Source organism: Hylobates moloch, unplaced genomic scaffold (assembly GCF_009828535.3).
Source record: "Hylobates moloch isolate HMO894 unplaced genomic scaffold, HMol_V3 SCAFFOLD_23, whole genome shotgun sequence".
Lineage (NCBI taxonomy): Eukaryota > Metazoa > Chordata > Mammalia > Primates > Hylobatidae > Hylobates > Hylobates moloch.
The window spans coordinates 22,676,169-22,696,989 of NW_026652298.1; the positions used below are offsets into that span (position 1 = coordinate 22,676,169).

Sequence of the window (20,821 nt, forward strand, 5' to 3'; positions counted from 1 at the left end):
CCACTTGCATTCCACATTGTACTAGAGCATCTAGCTAGAATTAGGCAAGAAAAAGAAAGAAAAGGCATTCAAGATCAGGAAGCTAAATGCAAAACGGTCTCTGTTTGCAGGTAACACGATCTTATATACAGAAAATCCTAAGGAATCCACTTAAAAAACAAAACTATTAAAACTAATAAGGTCAGCAAGGTTGCAGGATATAAGATCAATATATAAAAATCATTTGTATTTCTATACATTAGCAATGAACAATCCAAAAAATGGAATTAAGAAAACCATTCATAATAGCATCAAAAAAACAATAAATTTAACAAAAGATATACAAAACTTGTACAATAGAGATTACAAACATTGTTAAGAGAAATTAGAGAACACCTAAAATAGGCCGGGCATGGTGGCTCACGCTTGTAATCCCAGCACTTTGGGAGGCCGAGGCTGGCGGATCACGAGGTCAGGAGATCGAGACCACGGTGAAACCCCGTCTCTACTAAAAATACAAAAAATTAGCTGGGCGTGGGGGCGGGCGCCTGTAGTCCCAGCTACTCGGGAGGCTGAGGCAGGAGAATGGCGTGAACCCCGGAGGCGGAGCTTGCAGTGAGGCGAGATTGAGCCACTGCACTCCAGCCTGGGCGACAGAGAGAGACTCCGTCTCAAAAAAAAAAAAAAAAAAAAAAGAGAACACCTAAAATAAATGGAAAGACATCTCATGTTCATGGATCTAAAAATTTAATATGCTACGATGTCAATATTTCCCAATACAACCTAAAGACTCAAAATCCTAGCGAACTGTCTTGCAAAAATTGTCAAGTTCATCCCAAACACATGAAAATAAGGAGCCCAAATAGCCAAAATAATCTTGACAAAGAACTTGTCAAGACTGATTCACACTTCCAAATTTCAACTTACTACAAAGCTAGAGTAATCAGGACAGTATGTTACTGGCATGGGAACACATACACAGATCAAAGAAATAGAACTGAGGGTCCAGAAATAAACTCTCGTATTTATGGTCAATTCATTTTCAACAGGGTGCCAAGACAATTCTATGGGGGAAAATTACATATTTAACAAATGATGCTAGTACAACTAGATATCCAAATGCAAAATAATGACGTCAGGCACCTTCCTTGAATCATGTACAAATTTTAACTGCAAATGGATTCTAAACCTAAATATAAGATCTAAAACTACTCAAATTCTTAGAAGAAAACATAGGTGCAAGCCTTTGTCACCTTGGGTTAGGCAGAGCCTTCTTAGATATAACACCAAAAGCACAAGTGACAAAAGAAAAAGTAGATAAATTAGACCTCATCAAAATTAAGAACTTCTGGGCTTCAAAGAACACCATCAAGAAAGTAAGACAACTCACAGAATGGGAGAAAACATTTCCAAAGTATGTATCTGACAAGGGTCTTATATCTAACACATATGAAGGGCTCTTACAACTCAAAAAGAAAAAGACAACCTAGACTGAAACTAGATTGGTGGTTTCAAGGGACTGTGGGGTAAAGGAAATGGGAAGTGATTGCCAATTAGTACAGGGATTCTTTCTGAGGTGATGAAAATGTTCAGGCATTAGATAGTGGTGATAGCTGTATAAACATATGAATATGCTAAAAGTTGCTGAATTCTACACTGTAAAAAAGTTAATTCTGTGGTCTATGAATTATAACTGGAGGAATCTCAAAACGTGCTGAAAGAACCCAGACCCCCGCCCCCCCACCCAACTGCCAAAAAGAGTATATATACTGTATGTCCTTATTTATATAAAATCCTAGAAAAAGCAAACTCATCTACACTAATAGGCAGCAAAGTGTTTCCTCGGGAACAAACGGGAGGGAGGAATAGATTACAAAAGGGCAAAGACAAGATTACAGATATGTTTATTATCTTCATTGTGGTGACGGTTTCACAGCTGTGTGTGTATATATATATATATATATAATATATATGTCAAAGCACAATTTTAAACTTTAAATATGGGCAGGTTTTCATATGTCAGTTATACCACAATAAGGCTGGAAAAATGTTTTTAAAACAACCCAATTAAAAATGACAAACAATGGCTAGGCGCGGAGGCTCACGCCTGTAATCTGAACACTTTGGGAGGCCAAGGTGGGCAGATCACCTGTGGTCAGGAGTTCAAGACTAGCCTGGCCAACATGGCAAAACCCTGTCTCCACTAAAAATACAAAAATTAGCTGGGCATGGTGGCGCGCACCTATAACCCCAGCTACTCAAGAGGCTGAGGCAAGAGAATCACTTGAACCCAGGAGGCAGAGGTTGCAGTGAGCTGAGATTGCGCCACTGCACTCCAGCCTGGGTGACAGAGCAAGACTCGTCTCAAAGAAAAAAAAAAGGCAAATTATTTGAAATATTTCTGTTCAAAGAAGATATACAAATGGCCAATAAGCACGCAAAAAGATGCTCAACATTCTTTGCCACTAGGAAAATGCAAATCAAAATTACAATGGCACGGCTACGTCACATCTGCTAGGTGAACTATAATCAACATGACGAATAGCAAGTGTTGGCTAAGATGTGGAGAAACTGCAACCCTCACACACTGCTGGTGGGAATGTAGTAACATGGTACAGTCTCTATGGAAGACAGTTTGGCAGTTTCTCAAAAGGCGAAACAGAGTTGCCATATGACCCAGCAATTCCACAACTACATACACACTCTAGGAGACTTGAAGACATGTCCAAACAACAACTTGTATACAATTGTTCATATCAGCATTATTCAAAATAGCAACAATGACAAAAAACAGAAACAACCCCAAACTGTTATTCATCAACTGATAACAAAACTGGTATATCTACACAAGGTAACACTATTTGGTCATAAAAAGGAATGAAGTGCTGATACATGCCACAATATGAATAAAACTTAAAAATGTTATGCTAAATAAAAGATGCCAGACACAAAAAGTCACATATTATTTATATAAAATAGATTAGTGGTTGTTGAGGGCTGGGGCCTAGGAGTGAGGAGGAAATGGGGAGAGACTGCTAATGAACAGAGTTTCTTTAGTGGAGGGATGAAAATTATGTAAAATTAGCTGTGGTAACAGTTTCATAATTCTGTGTATGTATTTTTAAAAACTGAATTGTATCCTTTTTTTTTTTTTTTTTTTTTTTTTGAGGCAGAGTCTCATTCTGTTGCCCAGGCTGGAGTACACCGGGCCGTCTTGGCTCAATGCAACCTCTGCCTCCTGGGTTCAAGCAATTCTCATGCCTCAGCCTCTCTAGTAGCTGGGATTAGGGCTGTGCAGCACCATGCATAGCTAATTTTTTGTATTTTTAGTAGAGATGGAGTTTCACTGTGTTGGCCAGGCTGGCCTCAAACTCCTGACCTCAGGTGATCCACCCACCTCATCCTCCCCAAGTGCTGGGATTACAGGCATTAGCCACCGCACCCAGCCTGAAGTGTACACTTTAAATGGGTGAATTGTATGGTATATGAATATCTCAGTCAGTTGTTAAAAATGTAAAAACAAAATATCAACTTACAAGTGACTCCAATAAACCATTTATAATCAGATTTTGCAGACAGCCCCAAAACCTACTCCACCTAGTTTAGCAATTTTTTAGTAAACCTCACCCCCACTCGCCCACTCTAGGAACTCATCTTTGACTCTTCCTTCACAGCCCACGTACAATCCATCAGAAATCCTGCAGCAATAACTTCATAACTAATCTCAAACATGATCACTTCTTACAACCTCTACCCCATCTCCCTTGTCTAAGCTACCGTCACCTCTCACCAGGGCTTCTACAACAGCCTCTTAGCTAGCTGAACTCAACCCTGCCATCTCTGCAGCACCCAGAACCCCTGCTCCCACAGAGCAGTCAGAGTTGCCTTTTTAAAAGACAAACCAGATGTTACTCCTATACCCAAAACCCTTCAACAGTTTCCCATCACCTCCAGAATAAAATTCAAATTCTTTCTTTGGCCTAAAAAACCTTTTAGGATACAGTCCCTGCCTCTCTCCTAACCCATATCAATCACTATACTCTGGCCACACTGCTCTTACTATTTCTGAAATACCCCAAACTTGTTTCTGCCTCAGGGCTTCTGCATTTTCAGCTCTTTGCCTGAAAATTTCTTCTCCTGATCTCATTATTCCATCACTTCATTCAGACAGACTTCCCCTAACTATTCCACTTAAAATAGTACCTGCTGTTCCACACGTTCTATTCTTTTAATTTACTTTGGTTGTCTTCACAGCATCTGACAGCATATCATCTACTTGTCCATTCATTGCTATGTCTCCCCCTAAAATCTAAGTTCTCAGAGGACAGAGCTTACAAAATATCTATGACTATCTCTCAATTTCTTCCTCTTGCTCTTTCTCACACTTCCCCCGCCTCCCTTTCCCTATCTATATGGCACTTAAGATCAACTTTTTAATAAATGAATAAATTTCAGCGACACCATTCAGGGTCTATGTATTGAATTCAAGAACAGATATTCTGCCACAACTGAGTAGCTGCTGCTTCTCATAGAATTATCGTTCGTTCTTTGTCCACCCAGGTATATGCGTTCTCTCCCCTTAAAACTTAACACCTCATGAAGCCATCAGTGTGTGACTGTCTCCATTGAAGACATACATAAAGTGAATTTCAGATTCAGATTATCAGATTCAGATTATTCAGAAATTCAGATTGTCCTCAGATGAGCGACCCTGTCATATACCACTAGGTATTCTCATTACAGTCTTCATGCTCTATAAATTAGTTAAGGCAATGCTAGCTGCCGTAACAAACCAAACCTGGAATGTTTAACATAATAAAAGTTCCTTTTTTGCTCAAATTAACAGTTACAGGTTCCTGGGAAGTGGATGGTTTCCTCCTCACAATCATGCAGGAACTGTTTCAGTTACCTACTGCTGCCTAAAAACCAGCCCAAAACATATTGGCTTAGAACTAAAATTTATTTCCTGTTTATCACAACTCTCATATGGCATCAGCTAGGGCACTGGGATGGCAGAAGATCCAACAGCCTCACTCCCACAGTGGGACAGTCTGTACTGGCTGCAGGTGGAAGAACAGTTGGGCTTGTCAGCCAGAGCCTCAGTTCTCATCAGTGGAGCTGCTGGGGTCTCTTCACACACCTAGACAGACTCAAGTCCTTAAAATATAATCTCACTCTACCAACAAAAAATTCAGCTGGGTTTCACTTTTAGCTATACTATCAATCCTTATAATTTTACATCACAATGTTTGTTATTCCTTAAAATAACCTTAAAAGGCCCAGAAATCTGAATTTTAGTGAACAGGAAGTGAGTAATCTGTCCAAAATGTAGGGAAGATCATGGATATAGCCCCTAGTAAAAGGTCTGGAAGCCACAAAGAAAGCTGACTAGTAAATGTGGACAAGAAAAAATGCTTCCATTACAAATCATCTCAAATGAAGATTACAAAAACCAGAAATACACTTCCTAGTATTGGTCATAAATCCCTTCAGTAGTGAGCTAAACTGAGTTATAGTAGTTGTTGACTAGATTGTTCTTCCCCAAAATATTAAGTCTTCAAATTGGATCAAGGCAATTGACAGTTGAAGCCAAATAACAATGAGTACTTCAAAAATAGCGCCTAATGATAGTGACCTCAACTGTGTTTTTTCTCTGAGCTTACCTACACTAAAATACGGTATGCGATTTACACATTTTTGCATCTTTATATACTTCTTGATATAGGCCAAAAGTCACAAAACTTCCACTGAATTAACCAGTGATTTGTTTTGTATTATTTTAGTAACTGTATGAGACTTTTTCATTAATTTTCTAGTTAGCATAGCCCTTTAACAGATAGTCCTGATTATTCCAGGCCAAGAAGGATTTATAAAGTTCAGCTAGTTTTGTGGTAGACAGTGATTACACTTTGGACATGGCCTCATTTTTTTAAATGTATACTTCTTGTTTTTAATCAAAGTTATCCATAACATTGTTTAGAATACAATAGTCATATAAGACTTAAGAAAAAAAAAAGCAGCTCTGTGACCACTTTCCTGATACACACACACACACACTTTCTACACCCCAAAAGCAACCATTTTGAAGTCATTTAGCTGATATTTTTGGTATTTACTTCTACTTCTCTAAGTAACTTACTATACCTCTCTATTTCTATTTCTTGGTTTTTCCATTTTAGGCACAGATAGCTAGAACTTGGAAGGTGAGAATTTAGCTCTTAGATACATTCACACACTCCAATCTCAACTCCAACATAAACACTTCCCATACAAAAAAGTCCAACACCCCTAAATAGTAATTTGTAATTTGTTAGATCAATTTTCAGTATTTACATTATGACTATATAAATGCTTTTGACAACTGAGCCATATAGTATACCATGAATGTTTATTTTTATCTTTATTCTTGCACTTTATTTCCCTTAATACTATTTATTACTATCTCTCTTATCCTCCAAAGTCTCCAGTAACTATGTAAATCTTATCCCAATAAGTTCAAACACATCAGGTATTCCATGAACTCTATTTTTTTTTTTTTTATTATACTTTAGGGTTTTAGGGTACATGTGCACAATGTGCAGGTTTGTTACATATGTATCCATGTGCCATGTTGATTTCCTGCACCCATTAACTCGTCATTTAGCATTAGGTGTATCTCCTAATGCTGTCCCTCCCCCCTCCCCCCACCCCACAACAGTCCCCGGAGTGTGATCTTCCCCTTCCTGTGTCCATGAGTTCTCATTGTTCAATTCCCACCTATGAGTGAGAACATGCGGTGTTTGGTTTTTTGTCCTTGCGATAGTTTACTGAGAATGATGTTTTCCAGGTTCATCCATGTCCCTACAAAGGACACGAACTCATCATTTTTTATGGCTGCATAGTATTCCATGGTGTATATGTGTCACATTTTCTTAATCCAGTCTATCGTTGTTGGACATTTGGGTTGGTTCCAACTCTTTGCTATTGTGAATAGTGCTGCAATAAACATACGTGTGCATGTGTCTTTATAGCAGCATGATTTATAGTCCTTTGGGTATATACCCAGTAATGGGATGGCTGGGTCAAATGGTATTTCTAGTTCTAGATCCCTGAGGAATCGCCACACTGACTTCCACAATGGTTGAACTAGTTTACAGTCCCACCAACAGTGTAAAAGTGTTCCTATTTCTCCACATCCTCTCCAGCACCTGTTGTTTCCTGATTTTTTAATGATGGCCATTCTAACTGGTGTGAGATGGTATCTCACTGTGGTTTTGATTTGCATTTCTCTGATGGCCAGTGATGATGAGCATTTCTTCATGTGTTTTTTGGCTGCATAAATGTCTTCTTTTGAGAAGTGTCTGCATGAACTCTACCTTCTTAAATCAATGTCCCAGAGCTTTGTCATCTGCTCCAATCTAGATCAGTCCATCTTTAGAAAAAGAAATGTCCAAAAGATCATTCTGCAATGATGGAAAAGTTCTGTATCTACTCTGTCCAATGGAGTAGCCACTAGTCACATGTGGCCATTGAGCTCTTAAAATGTGGCTAGCATGACTGAGAAACTGAATTTTAAAATTTAACTTAAACGGCCACATAAAGCTAGTGGTTTTAACAAAGAGCAGCTCCACAACTGACATAGCTGTGATGTTGGATCTCCTTTCTTTTCTCGCTTAGTTTCCTGATCCCATCTTTCCTTCTTGATTTTATCTTAGGAGAGCACAAACTCTACTCACTTCCAGAAAAGGGGTATATAAAAGATAAATTAAGACTGACAATCTAGAAATTTCCTTCTTTTACTCTCACTCTTTATTAATTTGATGGGGCACAGAATACATTGGAAATCACTTTACCCTTGGTATCTTAAAGGGATTATTCCACTTCTAGTATTCATGTTGCTGTTGAGAACTCTAGTAACATTTTGATTCTTGATCTTTTGTCTAAATCATTCTCTCACTTTATGGAGGCTTTCAAAATCTTTTCTCTATTCCAGATGCTCTGAAATTTCACAATAATCTTGGTATGAGTGTATCTTAATTCATTGTGATGGATGCTCAATGGGCCCTTTTAATCTGGAAATGTGTGTTCTACAGTTCTGAGAAATGTTCATGAATTATTTTATTGGTGATTTTTTCTCCTGCAATTTGTTCTCTCCTCCTGAAACATGTATTATTTAAATAATCCCTCTAATTTTATCATCTCTTCCTATTTACCATCATTTAGGTTTGTTTTTTGTTGTTTCTGCACTCCTTTCTGATCAGCCTCCTCAACTCTATCTTCCTTGTATTGGATTTTTTTTAGTTTCTAAGAGCTCTATGAACATTCTTGTTCTTATATGACTAACTTTTCCAAAAATTTTAAGGGCCACATTTTTTGCATTGTCTTCTCCTCCAGATCTCTTTTATTCTCTTTTGCTTTAATCGCCATTTTTCACATCAGTGGCCTTCCTTACCTATGACTATCTGTTCATAATTAAGAATGAGATATTACAAAGCTAATTAAAAGCTCTGTGTGTATGGCGGGGCTTGCTGGCAATGGACCTCACAGCAGGATGATATGGCTGGAGCCTTTCCTAGGGGAACCATTTATATTGGTATTTTTAGTTTCTTTTTTCTTTTGGCCTAGTCAAACTCCTCAAAGGAGACATTTTTGCATAATGTCACAGGGTCACACATGGGGCTTTGATGACAAAACACTATCTGCATTTACTCTTATTGAACCTTCTCTTCTCAAGACTCCAAGAAATAAATCTTCCTTTACTACCTATCATAGTCTTTCAACTTAACTACCTTTCTCTTAAATTCAACTTTTGTTTTGAAAGCCAGCCCTGAGACCAAGGATTTCTGCCCACAGATAGTCCCCACTTCTAACCACAGAATTCAGAAAACTTTAGAGCCAAAAGAAGTCTCAACGATCATCTGTGGTCAAGCCTAATTCCCTTATTTAAAGGAGAAAAGTAAAAGCCAAAAAAGACTGCTACACAACTTACAAGTTAATGGCAACACTATAACAAAACCCAAAATCTCTTTGATACTAATATTTGATTTTGTCTTAAGATAATTTCTGCGTTGTACAGTAGACTAAATAGCGAAGTTTCTAAAGAATAGATTGACTTGTCTGAAAAAGCTGTCCCAATTATTTCATTAATAATTTCTTCAAACTCAAACTTATCAGCAGTCTTGAGGTATGCAAAAGAAAAAGAATACAGAGTAACTAAGGTACAGATTGAATAACCCTTACCCAAAATGCTGAGAACCAGAAGTGACTGGATTTCAGGTTTTGGGGGGAATTTTGGAATATCTGCATTTTCCTTACTTGTTGGGCAACCCTAATCCAAACATCCAAAATCTGAAATGCCCCAACAAGCATTTCCTTTGAGGGTCTTGTTGGCGCTCAAAATGTTTCAAATTTTGGAGCATTTTGGATTTCAAATTTTCAGATTAGAGGTACTCAATCTGTGTATTTTCAAATTTCTTATGAATCTTTTCACTGTCCTCGACTTGTGAGGAGTGTGGTGTATGTTAAGTTATAAATCATTTTGCTTCTTTGTTCTGCTTCCTCCCTAGAGCTTAAGCACAGATTTGAACCAGTCATCATAACCAAAAACATTGAGATACGGACAGATCTCAAGAATTAACCATGACTTGAAAGCAGCGACAATACCTTCAATCTCACTCTATGTTCTTTTTCAAAAATATTTGATGAAAGAATCAATTACATTAAGTAAACAACTGTTGGTCAAAGAAGTAAAAACTTATTTTACCAATAAATTAAGATAAATTCAGGAATCACAAGCAACTATTTTCTGAAGCTTTCCTTCAACTGCAAAATAAACACTAATTTAAAATTTTTTTATACTTCATTTGAAAGACTAGGTTTGAAACATTTGGTGCTTTTGGAGAATTGTTTGAAAATATAAAACATCATATAAATAATGAGAAAAAATGAAATATACCTTAAAAGAATGAGCTCACTACATTAAAATAACAGTAGAAAAAACAACAACAAAAAAAACCACAAATATCTTTATAAGAAAACTATCTCCCTAACCCAAAAAACAAACAAACTGTAAGTCTCTCACAGTGATCTATTTCAGGCAAAGAAGAATTTATACAGTTTCTAGAATTTCATTGTACTGTAATACAATTTGACCTCATAAACAAAGTCTCCTTTTTCTATCAAAGCTATTCTATGTCCTAATAGCCCCATAAACTTATTCGCTACTTTAAAAATCATAAATAATAAATTATTTCACAAGACTTTCATTCAACTACAAATCTTCTTAATAAAGACTTTATCTTTTTGCTACTGGTATAGAAAAAATATTACATATATATCAGTATATATATGAAATATATGTTTATATAAATACATACTTTGTATGTTTATATACTTTATATATATAAATATAACATATATATATACACACACACACACACACACACACACACACATATCAGAAATACTTCCATCACAAGGTGTTTAGTATTTGTTCTGGACAATTTCTCTAAAATATTTAAATTATGTTTAGGTTTCCTTTGTAGAAAAAACACTTTCAGCCTGAATTAAATGGCTACTGATTCAAAGGCTAGTATAAGCCCACTTAACTCCATTGTTATCTGGTACAACGGGGAAAGAACTAAAATAGTAAAGATGTAAGACAATTAGAGAGATATGGAAGGTACTAAAAGTGGCAGATACAGTAGCACCTGGAAACTCGATGCTATAAAATAGTTAACTACCAGAACAAGCAGAAATAGAGGCCAGGTGCCAGAGGAGAAGGAGCCTCAACATGCATAATAAGAAAAGCACACTCCTGCAGTTAAATACTGATCAGAAATACTAAATAGGAAGGCTGTGCCTTTTACTTGTGTGTCTTTCATAGAAAGAGGCCCTCAATACAAAAGTATAAACTAGTTGTGCTCCAAATGTGCATCAGGTAGGAAACTCCCCTGGAGGCAGTATTAGAAACAAAAAGCCTCCAATTCCCACAGGAATTGCCTCATATAAAATAAAGCACAAAGCAATTAATTCACACCCCAACTCCAAACATTTAAAAACAAAGTGATGTCTTTTCTGCAAAGCACACTAAATTTCCATTGAACACTTTCTCCTCATGTATAATCAGTATTTTTCTAAAGTTACAGAAGTTACTGGTTCTATTTCAAATTTATGCAAGAACAGAGACAATAAAGGGCACCCAAAGTATTTACCTAAAGAAAAACCATTTTAAACTGCACATCAGTTTTTTATTCTTGGGAAAAAAATGACCTTCCTTTTATGGACTATACGCACTAATTCTCTTCACAAATGTGTACTAATTATGGGATCAAGGTATCAGTCACAACTGTTCATTAGATCAGCAGTGAATTTGGTAGGATCTTTAGACTGGATGTGACCAGAAGAACTAAGTTTGGAAAATCTGAAATGGAAATAAAAAGAAACTAAGTGTATTCTCTGGGAAAGGTCTTTTGGTCAAGGTACAAAACAAGGCAGACTTTGTTCTTTGATGGTAACAAGGTGTGGGTTGTATGTACACACAGAGTAAGTAGGTTAGAGCTTCCTGGCTCCCGCTGCTCTAGGGAGCTGAATGAATGGGAGTACAGGTAAAGCAGGTATGAGGTTGCACTATTTTTTAAGGATAGGGTATAGCTGGCTCTTATGATCAGAAACCCAAACTTTAGAGTAACAATTTCAAAGCTGTTTGTATTTACTAAATATATTAAAGCATTTTGTTTTTCTTGGTAATTAGCCAAGTTGCTCTTTCATATGTCAGGCTGAATGAGGTGTGCTATGCATAAACAGGCTATGCATTTGGGCCACAGGTAGACTGGGGTTTTAGAAGTAACCTGTAACAGTAACAGCAACAGGAATCAAAGTAAGCAACAACTTTCGGAAATGTGAGGGCAAGAACATAGGCAAGTATGAGGTCCAACGTACAACTGTGTCTCCATATATGTGGAGAAATCTTCTTCGGGATCAAAAACAAAATGTTTATTTTTATTTTGTTTTTTCAAAACACTTTCCCAACAATCCTCACTGTCATAGGATGGTAGAATCAAAGTACTCCCAAGAAATACTAATTAAAATCACCTCAATTTGCATGCTAGAGATTAATTTAACAGAGATATTGATACAGTTGGAGGGGTCTAAAATGGAGATTTGCATAATACACAGTTTAAATAACTTTTAAAGACTCACCTGTAGGCTTAACTGAATAAAACCCAATGGCCTCTCCTTTCTTCCACAGAATCTTAGCATAATCAGTACTGCTATGACACAGGAATGGGATCTCATTTCTCTCCATTTCCTGTTTTCTATAAATAATTCGATTCAGAACATACAGAACCACTCTCTCCCCAAGAGTGCTCACCTACAAAGAGAGTCAAACACCAGGCACAGCAGTTATAATATGCATCAATCACAAGAATGCTATTTACTTTGCTCCCTGCTCCCATACCTCATACTGGAATTCAAAGCACTTCAAATGCATTCAAAACAATTTGCAAAACATTTTATTACCACAGAGATGAGACTAATCATTCACATAGATTACAATCCATTTCCACACACACGTATTATGCATAGAATACTGCCTTTCAACAAAATTCGAAATCGGGCAAAACAGGTCCCCAATGTACCAATCCCTAGCATGTCTTTCAGCACTCGTCATCTTCTTTCTGCTTCCAGCTGCCCAGATCCAGGGTCTTACCAACCCTAATCACAGCCCTCACTATAGTAAGCTACTTCAACTGCTTTTTAGTCTCCACATTAAAAAAAAAAAAAAAAAAAAAAAAAAGGGCAGCTTAGTGTTATCCCCTGAACACTTTAAGAACAATTACATCATTTGGTGAGGGAAGCCATAATTATGCTCTTGGAAAAGAAATGTGTCTCATCTTTTCCTGGTAAAATTTTCATTTAATAGCCCTATCTTTGCTGTCAACAAAGACAGGGACACCAAAGAAGTCTAATAAAAACATACTTAGGGCAGTAATAGAACAGAAACAGAACCTCACTTCCTACACACAGGGCTACATGGTCACAGGGACCCCACCAACACTCAGAACTTTCTGATATCAAATAGTGAGGTGTTCCTCATACACAGGCCAGTAGGGGGACTTATGCCTGTAATCCTAGCACTTTGGGAAGCTGAGGTGGGTGGATCGCTTGAGCTCAGGAGTTTGAGACCAGCCTGAGCAACATGGCAAAACCCACCCGTCTCTACAAAAAATACAAACATTAGCCGGGTATGGCTGAGCACATCTGTAGTCCCAGCTACCCAGGAAGCTAAAGAGGGAAGATCACTTGAGCGCAAGAGGTTGAGGTTGCAGTGAGTTGTGACTGCACCACTGCACTCCAGCCTGGCGACAGAGTGAGACTGTGTCTCAAAAAAAAAAAAAAAAAATCTGTACATAAGCCTATTTTCCCCCAGGTCTCTTAAAACAAGTTCAGGCTCTAATTAGTTTAGTGGATAGAGAAAAGATTGACCATATACATATACTACTCTCAAAAATACCCCTGGCAGGGGATCTTACATACCAAACACAGGAAATAGTAGCTGACTAGCAATAGCTTCCAAGGCAACCCATTCCTTCCTTGAACCCACAGTTCTGACCAACAACAATTCTTCCTTATTCAGAGCTGAAATCTATTTCTCGAAGACTATATTTTGATATGTTGCAGCCATATAGCCTATAAATATTTGAAGATAGAGCCATGATGTTCCCCTAAATTTCACAGCCACGTTAAACATGGTTATAAATGAAGGAAAAGGCTAATCTAACACAATTTGGGGTACTCTTGCCATTTCAGTCCTCTCTCTTGAAATTGCTCCAGATCCGTAACATCTCTCTTCATGTTTGGGACGTGGATTTCATGAAGATATTTTGAAGGTGCTGCTGAGACAATGGGGCTTTTCTATATAAACAAAGTTTTTATTAGCTTTTTTGCTTATCTGGATTTTACTGCTAATTAACTAAAGCCCAATACTTTTTCATATGTACTGTTGTTTCGGTTTGGTGTTCATGGTGTACAGTTAATTTTTTGAACCTATAGGTATTACGTTTCTATTTAATTTTATTATGTTAGATCTTTCTCTTTGTTTTTTAATTCTGCCCTTCACAGATTAGCTCCTCCATTCAGCACTGTGTCATGCAGAATTGATAAGCATGCCTCTAAGTCACTGACAAAATGAAGGACACAATGGACAAAGTTTTGCAGCATACAGTTGAGGACCTCCCTTCCATATAATTGAGCATCAGGTTCCAGGTACAGAGAGGTTTATAAAAATAAAGTCAACTTGCTCCAAGTCAAGTGTTTGTTAAGTACAAAAATGGTTACATCCTTCTGTAACTTTACCAACCAATTTTTCCTTACTGGCCAGGATTTGACTAGAATAGCAGTCCCCCTTCACTGATTTCTCTATTTAAGAGGGAACATAGGCCAGGAGTGGTGGCTCACACCTGTAATCTCAGCATTGTGGGAGGCCAAGGCGGGTGCATCACTTGTGGTCAGGAGTTCGAAACCAGCCTGGCCAACATGGTGAAACCGCATCTCTACTGAAAATACAAAAATTAGCTGGGCAAGGTGGCACACGCCTGTAGTCCCAGCTACTCGGGAGGCTAAGGCAGGAGAATTGCTCGAACCCGGGAGGCGGAGGTTGCAGTGAGCCAAGATCACGCCACTGCACCCCAGCCTGGGCATCAGTAAGCCTGTGTGGGGAAAAAAAAAAGAGGGAATGTTGTCCCTAAGGTAACTAAGGCTGAAAGAGTCCAAATAGTTGTAGTCTTATTTTTGGTTTTGACTCCTCCTCTTTTCCCAGTCCATATCTGGAGGTTTCATAGTTTCTCCACTTGAACAGCAAAAGCTACAATATACCATCATATTAAGATTTTCCCTTCTCCTCCATCCTTTAGCCTTCATATCTATAATGTACCAAACCTCGGTCATGCTAAAACACGTCAGAATGTTTATTTTCTTGACATACATACTTCCTTTCACTATCAGAACTGTTCCTGAGAACATATTATACTCCTTTATTGCTATCTACTCCTCCAATTTTACAGCTTTATGCAGGGATTTAATTCCCTCCTCCCCTTCAGTTTTTGTTTAAAGTTTCTTATCAGACTGGCAGATAACCAGGTATACACATTCTCCTAGCCTTCAGCGGATGGGCCTACCACTTTGGGAATCTTAAGGCACACTGAAGAATTAATGCAATATCCAAAAGTTACTAATACTTAATAATACTAAGTGTATTATTCTCATATCTTCCCATCTCTTTCAAAGTTCCCAACTCAAAGGGAAGAAATAGAAACACCCTAGTAACCTGCAAGTTTCTTCAGTTTCTTTTTTTCCTGCTGCCGCTGCCCCTTTAAGCAAGCATCAAGTTTTGCTTTTCTGTGAATTGGAGCAACAGGATCAAAGTTTCTTGATATGCTTTCCTTGTTTCTTCTGACTGGTTCAACTGCCCACAAAAAAATGAACAGTAGCTGGCACCCTGCGAATCTGACAAGTTTTTACAAAGTTGGCCTACCCTAGAAGTGTTCTAAAGGAAGAATATCAAGACACATATATATTTCTGTTAAATTCATTCTCTTGTTGGCTGGGCGTGATGGCTCATGTCTGTAATCCCAGCACTTTGGGAGGCTGAGGCAGGTGGATCACTTGAAGTCGGGAGTTCGAGACCAGCCTGACTAACATGGAGAAACGCCGTCGCTACTAAAAATACAAAATTAGCCAGGCATGGTGGCACATGTCTGTAATCCCAGCTACTCGGGAGACAGAGGCAGGTGAATCGCTTGAACCCAGGAGGCGGAGGTTGTGGTGAGCAGAGATCGTGCCCCACTCCAGCCTGGGCGACAAGAGCGAAACTCCATCCCAAAAAAAAAAAAAAAAAAAAAATCAGGATCAAGGGTCTCTTTCTTTTAGGATTAATTAACAAGAAACTCTATACTTAATTAATGAATAGTACTGCTTCTCCAAAAAGTCAGTATTCTTTTTAAGTAAGCAAAGTCTAATGCACTTCTACCAAGTCAGTTTCCTATTTCTCCAATATTATTATAAATCTCACTCTTCCAGCCACCAAAGATTTCATCTTTTTTTTATTATGCCCTGCCTCCTCAAATATGTTACATCTTTGTTTTTATGGATTTTCCATATCCTGTCCTATTTATCCTCCAATAACTAGAGCACCAGAGATGTCTCTTAAACCCTTTCATCTCTAGCATGAAAACCAGCTTCCTTCCTGCAACACTCTTCAGCTGGCTGCCTTCTACTATAATCCTGCCGAGGCTGGAAGCTTGCTCTCTCCTGAACCTGGTCATTCCACTGTTAGGGACACTATATAGACCACCTGAAGAGGCTCTACTAATGAACAAGTTTCCTGGTCAGTCTCTCCTAGAGACAGAAGCTAAACAATCACACAAAGGGATTGTTTGATAGTTTCTTATTTGATAACCTCTATCAAATAAGAAAATCAGAAGCTAAAGTGGATAAAGGTAGCCAAAGCTCAACTAACCCATAGGTATTCATTCTTCCTCACCCAATCTGAGATACTTACAGAATCACATAAAAATGGAGGAAGCCCAACCTGAATGCTAGCTTCATCGTAAGAATGAAATTCTAGGATTTAATATAACCTGATTATTTTTAAATGGGGAAGAGCTCAAAAACTATCACTGTTTACAGGAAACACTGTGAAATGGCCTCAAAAGAAACACTCAAAATTAGAGGATCTTGTTACCTGCTTAAGCCCCTCTCTTGAAGGAACAGATGTTTTCACAATATCATCAATAGCCCACCACTGATCAGCAAGGTAAAGTGCCACAGCTAAAATAGAATAAATAATCATTAACACTTGAGTTTTAAAGTACACTTTTAGACTTAATAAGGCCATATTGTACTATAAAGTATCTATATACTTTATATTTAAGAGTATCTATATAAACCTTACCAAATAGTAATATTGTACTTTGTAGCCTCATTTATACCATTTTTATTTCATTGATATGGTTTGGCTGCATCCCCACCCAAATCTCATCTTGAACTGTAATCCCCACAATTCCTACATGTAGAGGGAGGGACCTGGTGGGAGGTGATTCGATCATGGGTTGGCGGGGGTCCCATTATCACAAGATCTGATGGTTTCAAAATGTTTGACTGTTCCTCCTTCACACACACGCACACACACACTCTCTTGCCTGCAACCATGTAAGACGTGCCTGCTTCCCCTTCTGCCATGACTGCAAGTTTCCTGTGGCATCCCCAGCCATGCGGAACTGTGACTCAATTTTTTATTTATTTTTTTTTTTTGAGATGGAGTTTCACTCTTATTGCCCAGGCTAGAGTGCAATGGTGTGATCTCAGCTGACTACAACCTCCACCTCTTAGGGGGTTCAAGCAATTCTCCTGCCTCAACCTCCAAAGCAGCTGGGATTACAGGCATGTGCCACCAAGCCCAGCTAATTTTTTATTTTTAGTAGAGATAGGGTTTCACCATGTTGGTCAGGCTGGTCTCAAACTTCTGACCTCAGGTGATCCACCTGCCTCGACCTCCCAAAGTGCTGGATTACAGGCATGATCCACCGTGCCTGGCTCTGAGAGTCAATTAAATCTCTTTTTGTTATAAATTACCCAGTCTCAAGAAGTTCTTTATAGCAGTGTGATAACAGACATTCATCCATCAAACATGTAGCTATAAGCAATTAAGAATTACATTTTCATAAAATTACAATTTGAAACACTTAAAAAAAAAAAACAAATTCCTTCATGTAGCTACCTTTTAAATAAATTTCTAACAGTTTGGAGAAAAATTCTTTAATTTATAAAAATTAAGCAAAAAGAGACCTGTCAGTGAATCTTCAGGTGCAAAGAGAGCAAGAATTTTCTGGGTCTGATCTCCACCATAAAGAGGTACAAAGCCTACATTTGACAGGCTAATAGGAATCTGAAATGACAAATTAATAAAGATTAGTGAATAGTCTGTTAAGAAAATACATTAAAAAAATCAATCTTTTATCAAAGTAGTAAACTTTTCCTACATTAATTTTAATTTATTTTATAGGAGACATTATTTCTAGTCTCTAAAAAAAGAGTAAATCAGATAGACTTCGCTTTTGGAATAATTTTATTGTCTTAGGGAAAATATGAAAAGTTGTTTCAATAAATATGATTATGTATCTAGCCACACATCTGAATAAAAACCAAAGCTATAATATGACCCATAAAGTCATTAAAAAACAACTATAATTTATCATCTGTTATTTAGACTACTTGGGGAAGACATTCCATTATCTAGTTAAAAAAAAAAAAAAAAAAAAAGGCAGGCCGGGCGCAGTGGCTCACACCTGTAATCCCAGGAGGCCGAGGCGGGCAGATCACAAGGTCAGGAGATCGAGACCATCACGGCTAACACAGTGAAACCCCGCCTTTATTTAAAATATCAAAAATTAGCTAGGCATGGTGGTGGGCGCCTGTAGTCCCAGCTACTCGGGAGGCTGAGGCAGGGGAATGGCGTGAACCCAGGAGGCAGAGGTTGCAGTGAGCCGAGATCATGCCACTGCACTCCAGCCTGGGTGACAGAGCGAGACTCCATCTCAAAAAAAAAAAAAAAAAAAAAAAAAGCAGTCAAGTAAATTTTTTCTGGGAAGATACATGCTACTAATATGCTTTAACATTTTTTTACCTTCATTTAATCCAACACTTATTCCCTATTTAGAGATAACATTACAATTCAGAGAATTATAAAAATATTGGTGCTGGGGAAGACTTTAAAAAATTCTTTAAGTCATTTCCAGAAGAAAAATCCAAGGCCTAGAGAGGTTAAGGAATTTGTCCACCACAGTTCACAGTGAAACTGTAATGGTTCCAAGTCTAATGATCTATCACAAAATATTGTAATTTACTCACTAGAAAATTTGATTTTACTTTTTTAGAAAAAGGAAGAAAAGATTCATGGCACAAAAAATATGTAATTTAGTGTTTTGCTGATTTTTTAATTAAAAAATTTTCTAAACTCACAAATTCCAAATCTAAAGTAAATCTGAAGCAGCTCAAATATAGTAAACAGTCTTAGCAAAACTGGTGGTATTCTCACATATAATTTTAAAGACATAAAGTCAAATAGCAATAACCTGTGGAGTTTGTCTTTTTAAAAACTGATCAACCAATATTTATCCATTTTACTGAATAGATTTCTGTAAAGATTTCAAAAATTAATGATTAACACTTAAAATGATTTTTTTAAAAAAGGATATTTATTTCATGTATAAACTGGACTGAAAAGATTGATGGCAATCACTGCAGAACACCTTACCGTAATATTGAGAAGAGAAAAACACTCTGGATTTTCAGGGTCCCCACACCTTAAATCTGACATGTAATCTTCAGCAGAATTTTCCAATTCCTCATGGCTGCAATTTTCCAGCATATCCACAGGGAATGCCATCCTCTTTAACAAACAACATGGAACAAACAATTCAGAATATGAAAAGCCATCTTCCTTTACTCACAGAAAATAAATTTTACTACAATGTTGCCATATTTTGTTGTAACAAGATTTTTCTGTTTCACTATGCCCACAGAATACAACTTGAACCTGCTGATTTAACCATGTATGTCAAAAAGAAAACTTTCAAACATTACTCATTTGTATTAAAAACAGGCAATGAAATAAATTAACAGATACTTCCTTAAATAATAAATATGGTCACATAGGCATAAGACATATTTATACGTACATACACACAAAAATACACATATAAATATACTCTCATAAACCACTCAACATAAAAGTCACTGTAAAAGGACACAAGAACTTTTTGGAATAACGAAAATGTTCTACAATCGGATTGTGATGATAGCTGCACAACCCTATAAATTTCAAAAAAAAAAAAATCTAAAAAAAATCACTGCGGGCGCAGTGGCTCATGCCTGTAATTCCAGCATTTTGGGGCCGAGGCAGGTGGATCATGAGGTCAGGAGTTCAAGACTAGCCTGGCCAAGATGGTGAAACCCCGTCTCTACTAAAGGTACAAAAACTAGCCAGGCAAGGCCGGGCGCAGTGGCTCACGCTTGTAATCCCAGCACTTTGGGAGGCCGAGGCTGGCGGATCACGAGGTCAGGAGATCGAGACCACGGTGAAACCCCGTCTCTACTAAAAATACAAAAAAAATTAGCCGGGCGTGGTGGCGGGCGCCTGTAGTCCCAGCTACTCAGGAGGCTGAGGCAGAAGAATTGCTTGAACCTGTGAGGCGGAGGTTGCAGTTAGCCGAGATTGTGCCACTGCACTCCAGCCTGGGCAACAGAGCGAGACTCTGTCTCAAAATAAATAAATAAATAAATAAATACATACATACATACACAAAACAAAACGATGTACATATGGTTGGGAGACTAATTTTATATAAATATGTACATTCCTAAATCAAATTGATTTTTAAAAATCAAAACTTAAAAACAGAAAGCACAAATTCATTTCAACTGTTAGTAAATGTAAATGTCTAAATTAAAGGGAAGGTAAGAAAAACTTGTGAAATCATTTGGGAGTAATACCACAAGATTTGCAGCCAACTTTTCAAAAGCCTATGAATTTCAAGAGAGATCAACCAGGAGCTTATGCAAGTAAGATGTTATAGGTAGAAAAGGATCACAAAATAAAACAGTAGCTCTATTGTGAAGGAAGCTTCTTTGTTAGCTTGGGCAAATCTTTGTATTTCTATCAAATTCAGTATGTAAAAGCAAACTAAGGAAATAATAACATTATGGTCTATAGTCAGATCTAACAATTCCAATGAAGATTAAAATTGCAGATGAAATTATAAACACGAAACAAATGGTCAATAGTGGATAAAAGTAGTATGAC

General features: G+C 37.5%; 1 protein-coding gene across 5 annotated transcripts in view; it reads right to left on the bottom strand.

The window, feature by feature from the left end:
* The window catches only part of FAM169A (family with sequence similarity 169 member A), a 78,146-nt gene that overhangs the window by 35,988 nt on the left and 21,337 nt on the right, over positions 1-20,821 (bottom strand). For 4 of the 5 annotated variants that reach the window (XM_032145148.2, XM_032145149.2, XM_058434106.1 and 1 more), the window contains exons 2-5: positions 19,274-19,408; positions 17,806-17,905; positions 16,703-16,788; positions 12,160-12,331 (exon numbers count right to left, since the gene is read on the bottom strand). In XM_032145148.2, the coding sequence (XP_032001039.1) occupies positions 12,160-12,331; positions 16,703-16,788; positions 17,806-17,905; positions 19,274-19,405 (490 nt within the window). In that variant the 5' untranslated portion in view covers positions 19,406-19,408. Of the gene's footprint in view, positions 1-12,159; positions 12,332-16,702; positions 16,789-17,737; positions 17,756-17,805; positions 17,906-19,273; positions 19,409-20,821 lie in introns of those variants that run through there. The other variant, XM_058434108.1, reaches the window with a different exon arrangement.